This window comes from Oryzias melastigma, linkage group LG6, assembly GCF_002922805.2.
Source record: "Oryzias melastigma strain HK-1 linkage group LG6, ASM292280v2, whole genome shotgun sequence".
NCBI lineage: Eukaryota > Metazoa > Chordata > Actinopteri > Beloniformes > Adrianichthyidae > Oryzias > Oryzias melastigma.
This window is the reverse complement of record NC_050517.1, coordinates 33,333,676-33,356,425: the sequence shown is the minus strand read 5'-3', so window position 1 is coordinate 33,356,425 and position 22,750 is coordinate 33,333,676. Positions and strand designations below refer to the sequence as shown.

At 39.2% G+C, this 22,750-nt stretch overlaps 2 protein-coding genes across 5 annotated transcripts in view; one reads left to right on the top strand and one right to left on the bottom strand.

The window, feature by feature from the left end:
• Positions 1-22,750, top strand: part of hipk2 (homeodomain interacting protein kinase 2) — a 172,607-nt gene that overhangs the window by 95,433 nt on the left and 54,424 nt on the right. The gene's annotated exons all lie outside the window — the stretch shown is intronic.
• On the bottom strand, positions 10,199-22,699 carry LOC112151737 (receptor for retinol uptake stra6). The gene is made up of 17 exons (XM_024280785.2): positions 22,198-22,699; positions 21,948-22,014; positions 20,416-20,501; positions 20,189-20,328; positions 19,928-20,094; positions 17,565-17,672; positions 17,183-17,250; positions 16,735-16,814; positions 16,603-16,664; positions 16,363-16,525; positions 16,210-16,285; positions 15,992-16,125; positions 14,571-14,688; positions 14,350-14,451; positions 13,191-13,354; positions 12,919-13,053; positions 10,199-10,808 (listed from the first exon to the last, which is right to left on the bottom strand). Exons 1-17 carry the CDS (start codon positions 22,293-22,295, stop codon positions 10,570-10,572), a joined length of 2,007 nt encoding a protein of 668 aa, XP_024136553.1. The 5' UTR covers positions 22,296-22,699; the 3' UTR covers positions 10,199-10,569.

Sequence of the window (22,750 nt, the reverse complement as noted above, 5' to 3'; positions counted from 1 at the left end):
CAGGGGGAGGTGGATCGTCTACCCCCCGGGCTACTATTGGATGATGTCCCAAAATGAAGGCCTCTTGCAGTGAGGCCACGATTCATCACCCTGAATAAATCTACGTGCTTATGTGAAAAGGAGGGAAGGAGTAACAGCACAGACACATTCATGCTAACACTTCAGTTTGTCTACTGTAGTGCTGTCGTGCGATTCCATTTCCTGGTGCAATTAATTAACGGGAACCTTTAATAATTAACCAATTAAGTCTATTTCCAATCTAACCTAAGAATTGCTGTAAAAACTTCACTTTGAGGTACTTTTATTTAAATTTCTGTCATTGTTAGTCAGTAAAAGATCAAAATACAACCTTTACTATATCACTAAGGGTGATTTCTCAATCCTGAAGAAAAAACAAAAGCATTATTTTGTGAGTGCTCTAACTTAACACACAAAAACACTTTTCTGAGCAATACACAAAACAAGCTTATTAATAGATATGCTGTCATACCTCATTCCAGTTTATCACAACAGCAAGACAGTAGAAAAGAAAATCCATGAGGGATTTCATAGTTTACTTTAACCTGTTTGATGAATCTTAAACTGGGATGAAGCAGAAGAGAAAGAGAGAATCTGAGGAGAACATGAGGAGGTAACATCGGAATAATTGAACTATTTAGACTTTGGATTAAGTTTATTTGTTGTGAATGGACAAAAACAACAACAAAAAGGTGAACTTTCCCCCCCAAATTATGCTTTGTATCACTTGATATGACATCAAGAGTACACACTCAGTGAAAAGTCAATGCAAACGCCGCACACCAGAACTCCTGGCCTCCGCGCCTGGAGTGCGTGTTGCTAGGCAAGTTTTTAAGTCGGGTCGCAAGCTCTACGTACAAATTGCGCACGTACTGAGCGCGCGTTTAATCTTCACACCGGTCCAACATTTTCATGCACAGTCGCAGCAGCGCAGAGCTGTGACCAATCAGGGACTCTGATTTGGGAGCTGCTTGGGCGGCGTCTGCTTCAGAACACTGACGTGCCAAACATGATCAAAGAGAAACGAATAATTACTGTTTGTGCCCGGTCGGGTTAATATGACACCCAGACAGACATTTAAGGAACAGAGTTGTGAAAACAAGAGTCTTTAGCAAGATTTAGGGGATTTTCAACTGTTTTTACTTTTTCCTCTGAGCTTCTTTCAATTGCAGGTGGCGGGGAAGCGCTGACGAACAGTAAAAATACAACAGAAGAAGAATCTCCTCCCCGCCACTGCGTGCATGACCACGCTGGTCCGGTGTGGATACCACCTGCTGAGCGTGCGTTCATAAGCGTTTTTAAACGCACTGCACGTGGCCGGTGTGTGAGCACCTTAAGACTATAAATATTAAACATTTGTTTGTTAAGATCATTTCCACCAACTTAAGAAGGCAAAAATATGTCTTAAAGGGTCCATACCATGTTATTCTTAGCCTTTCAGATGAAACTTTATCCATATATGTGATCAAATATTACCTTTGGGACACTAAAGAACAATTTTTGAATAAAACGTGGGTTCCTTTTTCTACCTGGAACTCGATCTCTGAGGCTCCGCCTCTCATTCCTCGTGGGTGCCGCCCATTTCATGACATCATCCTAGGGCCGTCCTGGTCAGTGTGTCTGTGTGTGACCCACAAAAAACAAACGTCAGAACTTTAGCAAAGATGGATGTGTAGATGTGTGGATATGCGTGTTAGCTTAGGGTTGGTGCTGGTAGCGCAGATTCTTCCTGGAAGGGGCTGTTCCCCCTCATGAACGTGAGGAGCCACTTGTTTTTGTGGATTGGAAGGGGCTGGTCCTCAGGTTTTTAGAGGAATGCTCAGAAATGCATGAATGGATCAAATTAACACTTTGTGCTTGTTTTTCATGGGGAATAAACATTTAAACCTTAAAATATGGATTTTGATTGACCCTTTAGGATTTTTTTAGCATTACAAAAACACAAATGTATCTTATATTTGAAAATGTGTCTCACAAATGTAGTTTACATGTAAAGCAAACCCATTTCTATGTATGGACGTTACAACTTAAACATACTTATGAAATGAATGAAACTGTATTGAAGCAGAAAAAGGGTTTCTATCAAACCCATGTTACTCCAATTATTATTATTTTTGGTTTCATTATCTCTTTTTTAGTGTAATTTGTTTCACTCGTAGTCAAATTTAACAGAAAAGAATTGAGAAATGTCTGATGTCAAAGGAATCCCGATATAAGAGGCGATGTTAACTGCGAGTTTGACTCTGTTTGCATCCGGGTCTCCCTTCTGATCATGTGTGTGTACACTGAGGTTATGGTTTATCCAGAAGCCCAGTGGCAAAAGCAACCTGCTGCCAGCGTCGACGGTTCTCCCTCAGAATGTGTGTGAATTGAGTTCAGAGGTCAGTGGTCATGGGCAATCAAGAGTAAATGGAGCCTGTATAACATTAGAAAAAGAGCTTTAGAACAAAGCCGAGGCTAAAGTCAGTGTGTGCTGCACGCTGACTATAGCACAGAAAACAAACCTTTGCTGCTGTTACAGGAATTATCAATGTTTCTGTCAAAGTGTGACCTCAGTGATGGGCCTTTTCCTTAAAAGAAGGTTGTGTCCTTTTTAGAGTTAAAAATACTGTATGGGGTGGTAATCAAAACGTGCAGTTTGTGAGTTTTAAATGCTACGGTCACAAATACATCTGCCATCACGCTGGGTAGGTACCAGCAGGATCTTAAAGAATTCGTGCCACCGCTTGATATTTGGAAAAATTGCTGCCGTGGTCACAGATGTAGACGGGGAGCGGTCAGGCCGGCAGCAGCTCTGGTTCCACGATGTGTAAATGTCTCCGGATGGCGGCCGTCCATATCAAGTGCCACCAACCACGACCCCCACCGCTAACCTGGGGGTACTGTAAAAATGGAAACATTGGATAAAATAACAAAAGTTCTGTAATTTGTTACATTTAAAATATTATTTTTGATCAAATTAAAATTTAAACTGAGTAAACCATCAAGTCAAACTTTTAATTTGATGAAACCTAATCATTTTAAATGAAACAAATTACAGAAGTTTTGTTCATTGATCCAACGTGTCTCTTTTTACAGGGTATACAAAAGGCGGCCGCTCTACACCACTGGTCATTCACAACTCAGATTTTGAGCACACATTACTTATATGATCTTTGCAATTTACAAATGTACACATTTTAAGACAACTTGCCTGTCAAGAAACACAATGTTATGTCTCCTTAGTATTCTTCTTAACATCAACTGCTATTCGTCAATACTCAGGTCTCTGAGTCTTTGCGGTGCACTCGCCACCATGAGCAGTTTCTGCTGCATCAGTGCAGTCTCTGCATTTGGACTCAAAGGTGTCAGGATCGCCAGATTGACGTCTGATCATCACCGAGCACCTGACCCATGTCAACAGCCCCCGTTGAGATCTACTGGACGATTTCTAACAATTGGATGGTGGCAGTGGGACGGCAGCACATGTGCATGGGGGGGTGGCAGTCTGAAATCAGCCAATCATCAGAGGATTTTGGAGACTTTGGAGACCCTCCCATCAGTCATTTATCGCTCTGCTGCCTTCCTACCACAAGTTTGTAGTTATGACACAGACAATACGCTGGGTGGGGCCACAAGCTTCCTGCTCCGCTCCATTCTGATCATCCACTTGCAGACAAATAGATCCATGAACGTCTTTGTTTTCCTGGTCAGAGCTGGAATCTGGATCTAAAAGAAATAACTTGCTGCATCAACAAGCTTATGTTAGCATGAACTCACTGTTTATCTGTGAACCAATCAGTCTTTTTGGAAAATCTACTTCTAACTGTATTACAGTTGTGTCCACCACATGTGTCTAAATCTGATGTTTTCTTTTTTGGATTTTTTTTTCTGGCTTGTATAGCAATGGAGGGTAAACTAGGGTCATATGCAGCCCATTAAACTGAATCTATTTTAGTAAATTAGGTTACGTCAAACATTTTCTAACGTGCCAGATAACCAAGAAAAATTTTGGTAAGAGTGGTTTATTATTATTATAATAAGCTTAAAGCATAAAAATGGATTCTACACCAATGCTTTCATGCTTACTTAGTACAAGGAGAAAAGGGATTAAAGTGCAATAACGCTATAACGATGGACCATGTTTCATTCTCTTGTCTTGTATTTTTAATTCACATAAACTTCAACACAGGCTAGGTTTTATTTTGAAAGAACCCTCAATATTTGGGGTCTGAAATGTGCAATATGTGAATAATAATTAAACATTTTAGTTTTATAAATTCAACACATTTACAGACAGAACATATCAGAAACATTTTGACAGATTTTGGCAAATCATATGGTGAATAAGAATGATCCTGTGTGATGCAGGGAAAAAGGAAGTCACATGAACCTCTGTCAAAATGTGTAAACTATTTCATATGTCTTTATGTTTATGCTTTATTTAGCAAAAAAAAAACAATTGTTCATTGATATTTATCACTATAGCATAAATAACATAGCATAAATTCAAATCTGCATCTTATTTTTCTAAAGGGTGCAGTCAGACTTTGTGGCTCTAACTGAGTTGTTGTCAGTGAGAAATCAACTCAAATTGCTCTTTAAGTATTGAAAGTTGCAGACCTCTGGTCCATGTACTGTAGAGTAAAATAGAAATTTACAATAATTTTTTGGTCAGTTAGAAACTGGACCAAATGGCTCTTTTAGCATCAGAGGTTACAGCCCTCTCCCATAGATAGTGACTAAAGAAGAAAACTGATCTTAGTTTAGGTGCAGAAAGTCATTCTGTGTTTCTGTGGTGTTGGAAGATTTGTTGTTTTTCTGACGTTCATGTGTATTTTCCTAGTTGGTCAGTCATGTTCCTGATCATACCGATACCACCTGAACGCAGCATTTCTCTTTTCCCTGAAGGACATCAACTTATTGGTGCAACTGGCTTTAAAGGGAGAGCAAACGACGCCATTTTGAAATAAAAACTCCTAAATTTTTAGTTTGAAATGATTTCCAATCAAATTAAAGCATGATTTTGTTCAGACTCCATGTTATTTCCTTCTCTTAGGAGGTAGATGATCTGGAAACGCCACACATTTGCTCGCACATTTCGGACACCATGCTCACTACTTTACTTTTGCTTTACTAAACGCCGGACATGATGTCACTGATTTTAAGAAGTGAAAATCAAATCATCATCAGCAAAAACATCAAACAGTAAGAAAGTCAAAGTAGGATCAAAGACATTTGAGTGTTTACATGTTAAATGAGGGGGTGAGCGGTGCAACTGATAGACTTCCGCACAGAAAATGTACCCACAATGCATGCTAGCTTTTTTGCAAAGACTTCTGGGAAATTTCTAGCACACTCAATTTTGGAATAAAAGCAAACACACTATTTAGTGCTCCATATAGGGAGGGGGGAGGGGAGGGGGTGTCGGACATAGCATATGTCTCTTGGGTTGTGAGTTCCCTGTTTGGTTTGTGACTTTTTTTTTTTTTTTGGTTGTGTGTTGCAGTAGTTGTGCTTTCCTGACTTGTTGTAGCGCCCTCGGGCTATGTGGCTTTGCATCAAACCTGGCAACCCAGAAATCAGGCTGGATTTAGTGAGCCCCGGACAGAGCAGTGTGTCAAGAAACGTCTAAAATGAAGGGATGGATGTGTTGTTGAATTTGATAAAGAAGAGAGACACGCAAAAATAACGTAATTTACAATTTTGTATACATATAAGAGGTTTATAATAGAATGCGCTCCTATCATTAAAGATTCATTACATATTCTTCCTCTAAGACTTGTGATCTTCACCAGGAAAATCCTTTTTTCACAGAAAGTTCTGGCTCTGACCATGAATTGCAGTAACAGAGTCAAGCTGCTGAATTTGGGGAGTCTAGAAAGAGGATTCATATGAGAAGTTTTTGTGGATGGACCCGCCTGGCCTTAACTCCTTCTTGCATCATCATAAAACATCATTCAATCCACCACCACAGCCAGAAAGAAGCCATAACACATTAGCATAATGCAGTGTACCCTTATGCTAATCTTCCCGGACTCGTCCATGAACAAGAGCCATTTTCCTCTTTACATTCATTCTTTCTCCCCATTCTGTCCTCGGTGTGAACAAGTGCTTCACACCAAGCCGCCGTGTCGAGGGCTGTGAAAGATTACGGAAACAAAATAGGCTCTCTTAAGTCCCCCGAGCTATTCAGACGGCAGTGTGAAAGTCTGTGATTGCAAGAGGAGCAACAGAAGCACATACGGCTGAAATGACACCGCTCTCCTCCTCTGAGGGGTGTAAGTTACAGCGAAAATGGGTAGAGGGAGGTGAGGGTGATCAATGTGTGGGGGGGTTCAGACCCCTTCTTCGTCTGCACTGACACATGTAGTTCCTTTTGAATCTTCCTGGCCGTGTGTGAATCACAGAGGATGACTTGATTACTTTCTGCATGGGCTGGATCCAGGAGCAGTGCAGACTGAATGAATGAATGACTGACTGAATGACCGACTGAATGACTGAATGAATGAATGAATGACTGAATGAATGAATGAATGAATGAATGAATGACCGACTGAATGACTGAATGAATGAATGAATGAATGAATGAATGAATGAATGACTGGTTTGATGACGTGTTTACTTGATTGATCAAAGAGATGAAATAGTTGATCTTTTATCTTTTTGAGGTTAGCTTTCTAAATGTACTCTTAACTTGTGCAGTTTAAATTTAAAAGAGAGGCCATATTAATTGATGATAAAAGGCCTATCATTGTGTAACAGCAGCAATCTTCTCATTCACTTCTGCTTTTTTCTTGATCATCAACATGATGTTAAGGCCTCTCATGTCAGGAGATAATATACTGAAGATGGATCCTAACATGGTAGGGTATGCACTTTAGATTGCGTTGGCAGTTAGGTCACACCATTGACCATAAGACTGAGTGACTCCTCCCCCTGGCGATCCAAACAGGAAGTGGCCGCTGGCTCCAAGAAGCCTAAATCCCATAGTCTTATATTACTCAGTTATTCTATTTGTTAGAATAACAGTTCTTGCTCTGATACCTTTTTAACAGGTTCTCACTAATTCTAATGTCGTGTTCACACTGGACGCGGAAGTGCAGCGAAGTTGCAGAATCCACTTCACCTCCAGTTCACACCTGACATGTATTTTTTCGTGACAGGCGCTTCAGCTCAGCTGTGGTTATTTAGAGCTTCTACATTTAATTTGACATCGTCCATCTTGACTTGTCACCAACGGTTCTCTGCCTCTCTCTCCTTGATTGTGTTTTTAGCATCGGCTCACTGTCAGGACCTGTGAAGCCTTCAGTGAAGGCCTAAAATGATCTGAAGAGAAGTATCTGAATCACAGAGAAATGTTTTTTTCTTAAGATCTGTACATTTGTCCAAAATATGTTTTAGATTATTCCAACTGTTCTCTTCTCTCACAGCCCTACGCCCCTCTATCCAAACTATCTCTACCTCAAGCAAGTCTCAGGCCCAATCTGAATTCTTCCCTTCTCCCTACATTTGTAGTGGGAGGAGTGTCTAAAAATAATTTCTCTAAGGGCCTTCCCTCCAAGCAGAGGGATACAGACCCCTCCGTCATGAGGGGGTTCTGCGAGGAGAAACACATTTCTTCACATGGATGGGCTCTAAACCACAGAAGTTTAAAGTTAAATGAAAGTCGAGACTTTTTGTTTTAGCAAAGTTATAAAACTGCTGTAGTTATGTTTATTTGAGTGCTGGAAGATCGACACTGATGTGGCTGGCTGGAGACTATTGGAGACGTCAGTGAGCAGAAGTGACGTCCAAATTCAGAGACACTATTTTGTCATAACTCTCCGTTTGGAGGGATAAATGTCGGGGTAGGAAGAAGGGAAGAAATGGGCCACAGGAAACTCCCCTTCCAATATTCAGCACATGACTGCAAGTCTCAATGCAGAACGTCACAACACTAGAGATGTCTGTTTTCTTGTTCTTGAAATTATTTTAGAGAAGTTTTGAGTTTCTGGGACTCCTAACATCCAGTGTGAAGAGGATCCAGAAGTGTAAAAATGTTGCGTTATTTTGACACAGTGCTGTATCCTGTTGATGCTTCTGACACGGTCAAACAGCGCCATGATGATTTTCCCTCACTCCACTGCTTCTATGAGTATGAGAAGTCTTCCTTTTCCTTCTGTAATCCACTGTGACCCTCTTGGTCCTGCTGGTGCTTAGGCTGAGGTTGTTGCCTCCAGACCATTTCATTAGGAGTTGGAGCTCCTCTTTGTAGTATATCCTATTAGTGTAGACGCTGAGTCTAGAGCTGCCAGGAAAGAGGTCTAGAGGAAGACCAAAGAGGAGGTTGATGGATGAAGATGGCTGCTGCTAGAGAGGATGCAGGAGACAGGCTTAGATGGGGGAAGCTGATTGGCTGTGGCGACCCCTGAAGGGAAAAGCCCAAAGGAAAAGAAGAAGAAGGTAGTGGCAGGTCTGTTTACAGTATTTTTGTATTTACTCATAAATGCAGCAGAAATATAAAATAATGAATGATATAAATATAGTGAAAAACATTAGGACAGTAGTGAGAGTGTTGCGTGCAGCTGTCTTGTGAGGACTAACACCTGAGTGCAGCAGAGTTCAGAGAAACACAGAGAATTAACTTTAAGGTTCTCATGGACTAAAAAGAATGTGAATCCAAATCAGTTATGCATCCATGTTTGCTTCTTCCTTCTGTCCTTCAAGCAATTAATGAACACTTGAAATGAACCAATTTCTATTCTAACGTATTGCCTGCTTTGCATCAGACGCTGCAGAACAAACTTTGCTGCTATTGGCCAGAAGAAAAAATCCTTCAGACGTCATTTCAGATTTATCCAGTAAAAGAAGAACAAGCCTAAAAATATATGTTAAATAAAAAAAGAGGATCTGAAAAATAATCTATTGTCTTTAAAAAAAAGCTGGATTTTAACATCTGTGAATTATTTACCACCAAAGGAGTCAGAAAAGAGACAGAAAATGACACAAACATTAATATATCTGTTGATACTTTCTTCAAATGTTTCTATTTAAAGAAAATAAAGCAAAAACATTTTAACATCTTTATCATTACAAATATCAAAGCTTTTTTTTCTTTTAAGTGGTGGATTAGGTTTAGTTTGTAAAAAAAAAAAAAGAGTTTGAGGTTAGGTTGTTTGCAGAAAGTGTCCCTTGGTGGAAGTTACAACAAGAGACTCATCTCATAATATTTAATCATATTTATATTTCTCATTTTGTTGCAGTGTAAAACATTACTACTGAATTTTAAGTAATATTTTATTCAATACTCATTCAGTTTCCTCATTAAACACTGACTTTATAGACAAAATGTAAATTGTTTAAAGTTAGACTATCATAGTGATAGAAAAGGAATCCAAGCAAAGTCTAATATTTGTTATTTTAATTTTTTTTTTACTTATTATTGTTTCTTTTCCTGAATATAGAACCAAATTTGCTGCTTTCATGAGTTGTCCTGATTTTCCAGCTGTCTGACCTCATGTTTTAGAGAGAGAAGTCTATAAATCCAGATGACATGACTTAATGTCAAGACATGAATGTAGTGCAGTTGGATAAAAACTTGCACTGTATTGATCAAAACTCCAAGTCAAAATTCATAGTTCATACTTAAACAGATCAAACTGTAGCTTCGGAAATCCTATTTGTACTAAAGGAAGCCGTTCTTCAACAGAATGAAAGACACAAACTGCTGCCAACCTTTAGGATTAGACTGCCATCTGCTGGACAGCTGGATGCATTACGCACAAGCTCTTTAAAGGGCCTGTGCTAGGGGTCTGCAACCTGAGGCTCTGGAGCATCACGAGGCTCTTTTATTCCTCTATTGTGGCTCTTCTGCTTCGAAGAAAACGTGAAACTTAACTAGTATATTAATTTATGTTTAGATTTTTGATATGTCAGATAGACCTAACTGATTAAAATGATAGTAAAAGGTTTAATCTAGTGTCAGAGTGGTTTATAATCAGAGTGACATTATCTTATTGCATTTACATGTATTGATTTCAAAGTAATTTGATTTCAAGTTTTTATTAACTAGTAAAAGAAGAAAAAGGATGAAGGAACTCAAAAGTCAATGATGGAAAATCTCCTGTTTCTTGCATTTTTAATTAAAGTAAATTTGCTGGAGCTGCAGGATCTGATTAAACACAGGATGTGCTTTATTTTGAAAGGAACTATTGTCAAAAGTGAAAGAAGTTACATTTGTTACATACAGAAAAACTCAATTGTAGACAACATTTAAAAATGAATTTATAAATGAATGGCTTTATGGCCACAAAATCATAGCGTGTATTTTTCTAACTTTGAGGTGAAACTTTGCGGAGAAAAGTGGCTCGTCAGAATCAGCTGAAATTATGGTGCTAACAATTAAAACATTACAGTATGTTAACAATTTTGTTTTCAAGCGTCACCTGTAACCCCTCAAGTGTTACCTGTCTAATCTAAATCTAATCTAACACCAAAGGTTACATGAAGACAAACGTCCCAAAAGTAAACTTGTAGATCGACTGAAGATGCCGTTTCCTCATGATTTTTGATGAGGCTGCTGTGTTTTTTTCACTGGGTTTTCATGGACTCCACTACATCCTCGGATGCCGGTTCTGCCTCCCTCTTGCTCTCTCTCCTGGAGCTGCGGTTTGGAGTTCCATTCAAGACGTTCTCTGACATCTGCAGCGTCTGGAAGTGTTTTCTGGATCCCAGGAGGGAGGGATTGTTCACTAGGGTGTACAGCAGCTGCCACCGGATACAAATCCTCCGACTGCTGGTCTTCTTATCGGTACTGTTCTGGTGAATCCCTGAAAGCACCAAGGAGAATAAGGCAAACTGAGCGAGCGGCCTCTGGTCACTCGCAAGACGGCGCCAGAAACAATTTGTAGCTGGAAGTGGAAATTTCTCAACTTTAGGAAATTCTCTTAAAAATGATATTTAAGCTTTTAAATGTGAATAAACTGAAACAGTTCAGTGTGGAGATGAGCTTCAAATAGGACAGAGAACCTTCGTCTTTTATTTCTCTCATGTAAATGATAACAAGTGTTGAGATTTGAATAACTACAACCATTTAAAAGCTAGAGCAGACAATCTCAGATGCTGATGAGGAGACGCGACTTTGGCTGTCGTTGCCATCCTCGTCTTTACCAAAGCTCTGAAACCAAAGCAGTGAGGACCGCCCGTCTTCCAGCCACATGGGGGAAATGTAACCTAAAACTCAAGTATTTTGCAACACTTTTAACATTAAATGTTTGAACATCTAAAAAAATGAAAAAAAACTAAGAGCCATATTTTTTCTCTGTGGCCAGATTGTCTTGAGCTGAGCATCAAAAGGGTCTAGAAACATCCTTCAAATGACAAAATATGTGTTGGACTTTGAAAACCCTAAGTTACATTTCCAATATTTGTTCACTGTTTGTCCTGGAGTCTTTATGGAATCCAGAACAGCTCGACGTCCTTCACATACACACCGCGGGGCAACAGATTATTTGTCAGTCACACATCTGCAAACTGTCTCAGATGATCACTAAAGACCTTTCCTTTTTTAAGTGTGACAACTTGTAGAATTGATGACAAACTCACTTTTTTTCGTTTCTTCTTTTGACTTGCAAGCAAAAGCATTGCATTGCAAAAAGCATTTTTTTCATAATGTAGGAGATATATTAAAAAATAAAATCATTCCGCTCCATTCTGATGCATCCACTCACAGACAAATAGATCCATGAACGTCTTTGTTTTCCTCGTCTGATCTGGAATCTGGATCAAAGTTTTACAGCTGGATAGTTCTGATATTTCTCACCGTTTTTGCTGCAAAGCTAACGTTAAGTTGGGGGTGTAAGCTAGCAGGAGAGGGTGTAAACAGAGAACTCTCAGTTATGGGTGATGGGTAGGGACAGGTTGCTTTCCTCTAACAGCACAACTCAAAGGGGAATTTGTAAGATACTCCTCCCGCTCTGCAGAAACTATGTTATTGAAAATGACACAAATTTTTAGATTTTAGTTAAAAACAGCATCATCATAATTAAAATACCACTGGGAACACTATTAAAAGAGCTCAAAAGATAATTAGAGTGGGTCTTTGGGCTTATTAGTGTAAAAAAGAAAAAAAAATAATAATTTGCAACCAAAGCTGTGATGCAGGCTCTGGGAAGACAACAGATTTATGGGTCTATTAAGGAATTATGCTTATATGTCTGTATTAAACATTTTTGTAGATTTTAGCAGGTAACCAAACACTAAATCAACATTTTTTGCCAGTCGACCTCTATAAATGGGGCTCTGGTGATCATAGCCAAAAGCAGCGGAGGTCGCCTAGAACAGTGGAGCTCACTCCGCTAGCTCAGAGTGGAGGAAGTCGCTCCGCTACTCCGCTAGCTTACTTGCTAAACTGATCCTTGGAAAGCTGGCTGTCCGGTAGACAGAGAGCCGCTGTGGGATGGGGAGGCAGCCTGCATAGGCCTCCTGAACCCTATGATTTGTTTTTTTGTTTGTTTTCATTGAGACAATAATTAAAAAGATCCTACAGTTACCTCAAGCTAACCTCGCTGTCACTGTCAATCACAGATCCAGACCACACCTCCCCCGCTCAGCCCGCCTCCCCTAGCCCTGCCCCTTTTTTGCCTATTTAAAATCCGGGCTGTGAGTGGGGTCAGCCTGGTTACCCTTTTACCTGGAGATACATTGAATTGTTTTTGGCAATGTGTGGACTCCTGCCTTCACCTTTCAGTGTCATTACATTTAGGATTACATCGTTGATATTTTTAGATTAACAAGGCAGTTTGTGTTCTGTACCCAGAGAACTCTTCCTCTTCTTTCCTGAAAGAACTTCAGGAAACAAACATAAAATATGTGTTCGATGGTTATTGTGAGCCTAGAGCATAGAGTTTGTGTTAACAAAACAAGTTAAGATCTTTCTACCTTCCTCTGCACTTCGCTTTTGTCCAGCTCTGCCGCCCTCAACCAGCACATCCAGAAGGAGCCCACAGAAAGCCTTCATCACGGGGTGGGACTGACTGACCTCCACGTTCAGGAAGTGGGTGTAGTAGTTGTAGGCTGAAGAGAGTGAAACAACAAAACAAGGTCAGGAGTTATCATCTCGTCCTCTTTGTGAAGTCATTACCATTAAAAACAAACACAACATATACATAAATATAAACGGAGCTTGTCATTGCTCCAAACACTGACATCACCTGGATCAAAGGACTCTGCAGTGCGGTGGAGTAGACTGATGTCCATTCGGACCAGATGAATGATGTTGTATAAAGCTGTTATCACCATTCTCCAGATGACAACAATCAGGCCCACAACAACGTTGACCACGAACATCAGGTATGTCAGGAGGAACAGACTCTCCCTGATCACCACAGAAAGATGGGAGAAACGAAACACAAGCGTCTTTAGAGATGAAGTCAGCTGTCGTGACAAATTAGGCGACAAATAAAGCGAAAAATGCTTTTTTTTCATGAACTCTGTCCTCCTGAGAAACTTTTTTCCCTAAAATCATTTAAATGAAAATTCTGAAATAATTGCATAAATAATTCCAATGAAAAAACAAATCAAAAGTGTACTTGTTGATTAAAAGCACATTTGAATGTTTAATAAATGTATAAACAGCTAGTTTTATTGATGTTTTTACACTACATATGTTGGCTAATAAACATGCTTCACATGCAATCAAAAAAACGTTGAAAAAGTACCCAATTAATGTGCCGAGACCCCCTTTTTTAAAGACCCTCTCCAATCCTCTTTTGAGGTATTTTGAACATGTTCCCAGTGGCCTTTCAATTATGATTATGCTGATTTTTTCCAAAATAAAAATAAAAAGTTTATTTTCTACGACATAATTTCTTCAGAGTTTGGCCTCCTACCCCTCCCTGCTCTCTGTTTACACCGTCCTCCGCTAGCTTACAACCCCTCACACACTCAAGCTAACATTACCGGCAAACCAAAAAGTGCACACAATACCGGAGCTCTCCACCAACTCAGAGGAGGAAAACAAAGACGTTCACGGATCTATTCAGAATGGAGCTGAACAGGCAGCACATTTTCTACAAAACCAATGCAATTTATTTGGTCTGCTCCTGATTCATTCGATAAATGAATACTCAAGAATGCCATATGCTCACCACTATCAGAAAAAATACCTCAAGGAAAATGTAGAAACACCATCTGTATCAGAATGGGTCAATTTGTACCCCCCCCCCCCAAAAAAAAAATAAAATATATATATATATATATATATATATATATATATATATATATATATTTAATAATCCACAAATTTCTAATAAAAGAACAAACATATTACAATATACTTTTGTGAAATTCTGAGCTGAAACAAACATGTACCTGTTATTCAGGTCTCTGGTACCAGATTCCTTTTTGATGAAGAAAAACTTTGCAGTCACATGTTGCAGCGCAGTAACCAGGATGAGGGTGACCCAGGCTGGCCTGAGACAAAACCATAATGAATCAAACCAGTTTGGTGTGAGTTCCTTTGACTGGTGTTTATTAAAGTTTTAAGAGCAAATTAATAAAAAGAAAAAAATGCACACTTGGTCGATACTTACCATGCCTTTCCTGCAATTTCAAAAACAATGATATTGCGGCCATAAAAAATAGGGATTATGATTAAAAAAACTAGAAATAAGAAACAGATGAAAAACACTAAAGTCTGGATAGCCATTCCTGTAAAGAGAAACAAGAAAAAAGAATTAGAAATCATATATATATATATTAGGGCTATGAACTTTAATATTTATTAATGAAAAATAATCACACATTGCAAAGAAACAGTCTTTCACTTTGCCTCGGCGGTTCAGACTTCCAAGACGTGCGTTAAAACATTTCATCAGGTATTATCCCCTTTTTATACGATGGCCACTTGATAAATTGAAACGTATTAGACAAAAACAAAGGAAACATTTTCTCTCTGGCCTGTTTTAGTTCAACAGATTGCTTGTGGGATAATTTACATTGTTTCTTTCTTTTTATTTGTTTGTTTATTTTTGTCGTTCTTGTACAAAAAAAAAAAAGATCCACATAATGTACATGGTTGAACATTTTGATTAATTGTGATTAGTAACAACACAAGTGACATCAATCTGATTCATTTATTTTTTAATCGAATGACAGCACTAATCAAAAAGAAATATATCTGTGATTTCATATTGTGATTATTTATCAGATAGTAGGTGGTGAGCAAATACTGTGACTAAAAAATAAAAAATAATCGCGTTTAATCGCGATTAATTTTTTTCAAGTTTGCGATTAATTAGTTCAATATTTTTAATCGATTCCCCGCCCTAACAACAATCTTTGAGAGAAAATAATGTCTCTCAAAGATTGTTCACAAATGTGTCTAAATCTGTGATTGTGAGCACTTCTCCTAAACTGAGATCATCCATCCCACCTCACAGGTGTCCCACACCAAGATAGTGATTAGACAGCATCAAATAAATAAACAAAAAAATGTTTGAATTTTCCAAATATAATAATAAGCGTGACTCCACTTTTTTAGCAGCATACTTGTAACACTAAACAGTCAGTTTGTGAATACATGCAGAGCAGGTTTGGTGTGAGAGAACAACTGCTACAGTAGATCCATGTTTGAGGAAAGACTCCTGAATACTAACTTGCTAGCTTAAGGGCACCAATCTAGCAGTTGCAGCAGCCACTTTTAAAAAGTAATGGATGTACTTTTGATACGTGGCCGAGCGACTCGATGTGTCAGCGATGAGTCGGACGTGGTGGAGAGAATCCTGTACGTTTTCCGAAACAAAACTTCCTTGAGAATCAGTTTATAAATCAAACGTAAAAACCGTAGGTCATGTTTTTTGGTTTTTTGCGGGCCGGTACCAACAGAGTGGTATTGGTCTGCAGCTCGGGGGTTGGGGACGACTAACATCAGGTTTTTGGTTAGTATTAGAAATGTAATTATCTACATGTGTTTGATTTGATTCTGAACAGTTTTCTGTTCGTAATTCTTTACCGAGGCACAGGACGGCAGCTTGGTATCCCGTTAAACCCATCCAGCACACCACGCCAGGATAAGAAGGGCGGACCGTCTTCTGGCTGTTGTTCATGTTGTATATTTCTCCTTTATAAAGAGACTTCAAATTTGATCTGAAGGACATCAAACAGCACGAGGTTAGCTTATAACAGAAAGTGACATAATCCTTGAGAAGTTAAGCTTTGGGACGCTCATACCTGTGAAGAAGCATGGACCTCATGAGCATAAAGATACTGATCAGACAGGTCAGGGTTGTTGCACAGATGTAGCACACTAAGAGACAAAAGGTATAACGCTTATTTATTTGTAAAAATATTCCCTAAGATTGTGAAAATGAGTGACTTTCCCACCTTCCAGCAGCCAGGTGTAGAAAGTCACAATTTTGACGACCTCCATCCTGTCATCTGACAGTATGATCCCAAAGCCCAGCAGCAGGAAGGCGATGTTTTCATCTATCCCTGCACGAACAATGTGTAGAGTGGGCACGACAAGAACGACCAGCAGCAGTGCCATCTGAGGAGTCAAACACAAAACCCGATTAATGCATTCCCATGCCACCAAGCCACATTTAGACTGATATTCGAGCGTACGTGATACATGGCGACACAGGTGACAAACGCTGATATCACCAGCTTTAGAGGATACCGAAATACTGAAAGACAAAATTGGACAATAAAGCTTTGTTTGGTTCAGATTTATCACTGTAAGTAAACAACTCTTACCTTTTTCTGAAACGTAAATATAACTCTTAGGCAGCTCCAGGATTCTCTGAGCTAATGACGACTTGTCTGTAGTAGAAGAACTGCAGTAAAAGGAAAATGACTTAATGGGAATAGCCAGCACGTCAAAACACAATGGGTTAGGGACACCCAAAACATCAAACAGTGACGAGTCGGGAGTGAGAATGTGAATAACTGACACCTTCGTTGAAGGTGTGTCCACTAATTACCATCACAGGTGTCTAGAATCTAGTCAACAGTCTGTGAGTCTGTATTTAGGGCTACAAGTCGCCACTTTGCTCATGGTGTGCACAGAAAGAGTTGTCCCAGGAGATTAAACAGACAGTTATAGACAAGTGTGTCAAGTTTTAGTATTCATCAGTTTGTCTCATGTATGTTTTTTTTTTTTTGAGTGCACAGTTTCTTAAAGCTCTACTATGTCTCATCTTACCTGTCAGAAGAAGACTTTTTCTTGAGAAGCAACTTGACATAATCGTTGTAGTAGCTGCTATCAAGGTCCTGTGAGCAAAGACATCATAAGTTGTCCATACCTACAATGAAAGACGTTCACGTCTCTCCAAATATGACAGTACGGGTAAATCTACAATCATGAGATTTTATATTCTTGCCTTAATGAGCAAATGCTGAAACACATCACTAAGACATCTCTCTTATTGTTCAAAATACATTCAAAAATGTATCTTACACACTAAAAGGGGTAAAAAATGCCCATTCATCTTCAGCGTGCTAACCGCTTCTGTTCTGTCAAAGTAGCTTAGACCACATAAATCTGACTGTTGACACCATGCTGAAACGTTGGTCTGCATTCCCACCTCGTCATTCTTTGGCCCTTTGAAAAACAGCAAAGGAAACTTGACACAGAGATATGCCAGGCAGGCCAGATGAGGAAGACTTGCCAGTAGACTGTAGTACTTATAGATCTGTGAAACACACAGAAGAGAGAAGTTTTCTGAAGATTAATCCAAACTTGGCCATTTTACATTTCTGTGAACCGAAATATCCATAGTGAAGTCTGTCAATCTTTAAACTGCATAACGAACTATCGTGCTTTAGATTATGTCCCGTTAGTTATTTGAATGTTCTTGAAGATGGATCGATCAGCACCTCGCAGAATAAACTTTCCTCACTTTACAAACTGTATGAGCTCCAAAAAAACAGGAGAAAGTGAAGTTTTCTTTGTTTTTTTCCTCAAAGGTTAAAGTATGTTCCATGATTTGGTCAGGGTTTCCCTACTTAGCAGATCTCTCTTTCCTAATTTCCATCAGTAGACTGGGAACCATTGAATGGATTACACTATTTCCCATGGTAATCAAAGCTGGAACAAATTGTGTTCACAATGCGAGGAACCTCTGTAGCAGGGGTTCTCAAAGTGTGGTCCACGGGCTCTTAACCAGCTGTACAGTGCTTGGAAAAACCTGTTTTTGTTTTCTGGGTTCTGGCGACATCTGCTGGGGAGAAAAGGTCATTACACCCAGGTGTCAATTGTACAGTGTATTAATTTCACCACTAGAGGGCAGACAACATTTTTCATGTCATTGCCTCTGCGGAGAAAGGAAGGATTGTGATGATGGCAGCAGAAATGGAGTCTGAGCGGGAGGATGAGAGGGATTCAGAGCAGGTTCCTTTGAGGAAGAAACGTGTTGGCGAAAAGAGAAAAGGCGCTTCAAGCAAAGTGGACAGGTCCTTACTTTGTTTTACCTCATGGGCTGGATAAAGTTATGTTCCTGACTTGCCAGCAGGTAAATCCAGTGCTCAAAGAATTTAATATAAAATGTCATTATGCTACAAATCATAAAAACTATGACAAATTTACAATAAATTCCAACAACGAGGATAAGCTGCACAACAGAGAATGTTTATAAAAATGGCAAAATCCAGTGAAGCTGTGACAGAATCTAGCTCTGTTGTGACTTTGCTAATGACCCGGAATAGTAAGCCCTTCAGTGATGAGGAGTTTATAAAAAAATGTATGCTGAAAGTAGCTGACATTGTTTTCCCAGAGCAAAAGAAAAAGTTTGAGGAAATAAGTCAAATGATACAATTACTAGACGAGTAGATCTGGATAGGGACTTCTGAGAGCTACTGAGGGGGACTATTTGTTGTAAATAGGTTTTGTTTACAGTATAGTCTCCAATAGACATCACAGAGGTCTGATGTTGACCAAAATTGATGGTATTTCTCAGTAAAAACAATGTTATAAATCTTGCTCTGTTTGTTCTTATGCTTTGTTCACTTCACAAATGACACTTGGTCATTAAGATTATTAAAAGCAGTATTTTTCTCACCATCAGTGTGTGAATGTATGTGTGAATGGGTCTGTGACTGTAAAAGCACTATACAAGTATACGCCATTTAGCATTTATTATGATTCTAAATCGCAAAAAAAATTAGCATTATTTTTGTAAACACTGTAAACTGAAAAATAAAAAGTTTAAAGACTTAGTGGTAATAAAAATGTCCAAATAACTAAATAAAATTGAATATATTCTGTTTGCAGTACATGTGTTCAGAGGCGGAGCTACAGAGCGGCAACAAAGAGCTTTGCCCTCACCCTCCAATTTTTGAATTAAAGGGTTGATGTCATGATTTTCTCAATACTTTCAGAGTAATCTATATCCACATCTGTGATCATTTATTACCTTTGGAACACTAAAAAGCAAATAATTTATGAAATATGAGTTATTTTTGTGAGTTTTTTCCTACCAGAAAGTAAAGCGACTCGATTCCTGAAGCTCCACCTCAGGGAGTGTCTTATAAGAGTCCCGTGTCTAAAGTAACACCTGTTTGAGCTGGAATTGATGGAAGACAGCACACAATTGGAAGACGTATTTTGCATCTAAATGAAAATGTCTTGCCGATCAATGCTGTCTCACTCTGTGATGTCAGCATGTGAGGACCCGCTCGTTTTAGTGTAACAGACTGCTGTTGAGAGTTCACGTTTTTAGAGGATTACTCTTAAAAGTGTAAATGGATCAAAATATTGCTTTGGGGATTATTATAGTGAGGATTGAATGGTATAATACACCCAAAGCTCAAAACGTTGGTTTTTCATGGTTTGGCACCTTTAATATTTGTATTAACATTGACAAATAGCAAATCAATCCTTTATGAGGCTGAGTTTAAAAAGTCTAGTTTTAACCATATTTTTCCTTTGAACACAACAATGTTGCTTCACCTCTGGAGTCTTTGGACAGTCAAACTTCTGCCACACCAGAACCCCAAAATGACTCAAAGACAGGAGCGTCCCGAAGACAAAGCCTGTTTTGCGCTGCAGAGTCCCACAGACCAGCAGGGGATAATACAGGACCGGGTAGTAGAAAATAGCAACTATCTTCATGTATTCTGAAAGAGAAAAAGGGAGAAATCTGTCAAGTGCGACCAACTCAAAACTCAAGATTTACAATTTTAACAACAAATCATACAAGTGATCGATCACCTTTAATGTTCGCTGGTGTGTCTTGATAGAAAGGAAGAGGGTCTGGAGCAACCACCACCGTTGCAATTTTGGTGAAGATCAGCCCAAAAACAGCCACAACTGGACCCTTTTCCTGAGTCTGGTCAAGAAAGTTGGCTGGGCTATAGGATCACATCGAAACTTTAGGATGTTTTTTTTTTTTTTGTGAGAAAGGAAGTAAATGTGTCTTTTATTTCTCCTCTACTTACCTGAAGATGCTGGAGGATGCTCTTGCAAATCCTTGACAGAACTTGTTTTTCCTGGTTAAAGCTGCTAAAATCAACAGAATCACGAGCTGAAAGGAAATAGAAAAAAATAGTGAACAGGTAAATTTAGGAAATAATACCCTCCAAGAATTGGGTTTGTTTTTCTGCACTTCATTTAAAAAAAATCCCCAAGTCAACCTCTTGGCATAGGTGTTGCCCTAACATTTTTAATAGGATGGACAGCCAGCACAGATAATTTTGAAATTAAAATATCAAACGCACATTTGATGTTTTCAAACCAAAAAATATAAAGACAATCCTTCCAGATTTGGTTCTATTTTGTACTGCATCTCTAGCACATTCCCAGAAAGATATTTTTAATGATTCATTACATTTATAACAGTGATGAAGGGATGAAAACCAACATGCTGGCTCCAGGATCCTGAGGGGTCATCAACATGTGAATAAAGTGAGTCAGGATGGAAGAGCTGAGCACAGAGACCAGTGCTTTGGTAAAAACTCAAGACTGATTCCTTTAGAAAAAACTGAGGATGTGGTTTATTATTTTACAATCAGTTGTTTGCTACTCTCAGTGTGTTCATATAAACTCCTCTTGGAATTAAAGCTGAATCTCATTGAGGGGGAGGGGGGGGTGTTACAGGGTTTTGTGATAACATGAGTGTCATCCGTAATTACATTACATGTTCATATGCACACATACACCCCATCACACAGTATCCACACAACTGTTTACAGTCTTAAGCACATCTATGCAAATTGACAGTATCCATAGAAGACTTCCTAGCACACATCACTCCTCGTGCACACAGACATGAATACATGGGGTTGTACTCCAGCAAATAAGCAAACATCCACCGCGTGTTTCCTGATGTGTACTTGATCACACTGAATGCTCCAGTGAGAGCGGAGAGCCCAGCAGCAACCACCCACCCACAACCGACTGGACCCCCACCATGGGAACAGAAGGTTACGCAGCATCCTCGGCCGAGGGGCAAGGGACCAGAGAGGGGAGGATCCCCAACCATGAAATGCCTTGATTCCCCTGAGCGGTCCAGACCGATTCGGTCAGACTTTTGAGCATTTCCATCACATAATGGACCAGTTAACCAGGACCGACTGGTCCCACTTCTGGTCCTGTTAGCCATAGGTCCATAGAAAAATGGAATGGACCTGTTAGGGCGGAGCTTCTGTCGTCACGTGATGTAACCCATTGATTGGTGGAGTAGTTTGAGTGTGTGTTTGTTGCAGTTTATGTGTAAATTTGTGGTAGTTTTGGGAGGTTTAAAGTAGTTTATGTGTGCACCTGCTTTTGTACGTTTATGTAGCGTGCATTTATAGTAGCTTGCATGGGTTTGCAGAGGTTTGCTTTTTTGTCTTTGTAATCATGCATTTTTGTCTACAATCGTACATTTCTTAGTTTGCAGTGGAAGCTGAGAGTGTCAGTAGTAAATATGTTTCTTCTTTTTTTTTATTACTTATATACATTTACTTCTGTTAGTGTTGAGTAGACTCACAGATATGGACAATATGCATATATGGAAGAGCTTGTCATCTGCCGTGGGGCTGCATGGTAAAATCACCCTGACAGAGAAGCAAAGAAACAAATCTTAGTAAAAAGCAACACAATCTGTCAAAAGAGCTAAAATCTGGTTTGTAACAACAATAGGTCAACACACAAAATCTTAGCTCATATTCATTATTCTAAAGTAAACCAGAAAACATTTAATCATCAAGTTAGTTATGAACCGTTGTAGTTGTACTCACTCTTTAGGTGGTAAAGTTGGCTCTGCGTTGGTGTACCAGCTGTTGTAGTCATAGTACGAGTATTCAAAAGGCTCAGGCTCCACTTTGCTGTGATTCATTGCTGCAGCGTGATGAATTCCAATAGTTTATTCTGGTCCTTGTTCAGCGATCTGCAGGAGCTGCAACCTGTTGGGGAAATTTTGCCCAAATACCACCACAAAAACCAGATCAAGCAAGTTCTTAGACTCAGCAGATTATCAACCGCAAAGAGGGGAGGGAAAGGGCAGGGGGGCTTAAAATTCATAAGAAAGAGTGAGAGGAACACCAGAAAAATAACAAAACAAAATATAAACTTGGGGTTTAAAAGGAGGAAAGTCATTGGATCTAGAGAATGTCGCCACAGTAACATTTTTTGATTTTGGAAATTGTTACTATATTTTCCTTAGATTTTCTGACAAAAAGAACAAACTAGTAATACGAGGTCTGAGGACTGCTGTGTTCATCTCTGTGTGTTTGTTTATTCAAATAGTAAACATTGTATATCAATATACATTTTCATACCCTTTTTTAAAGT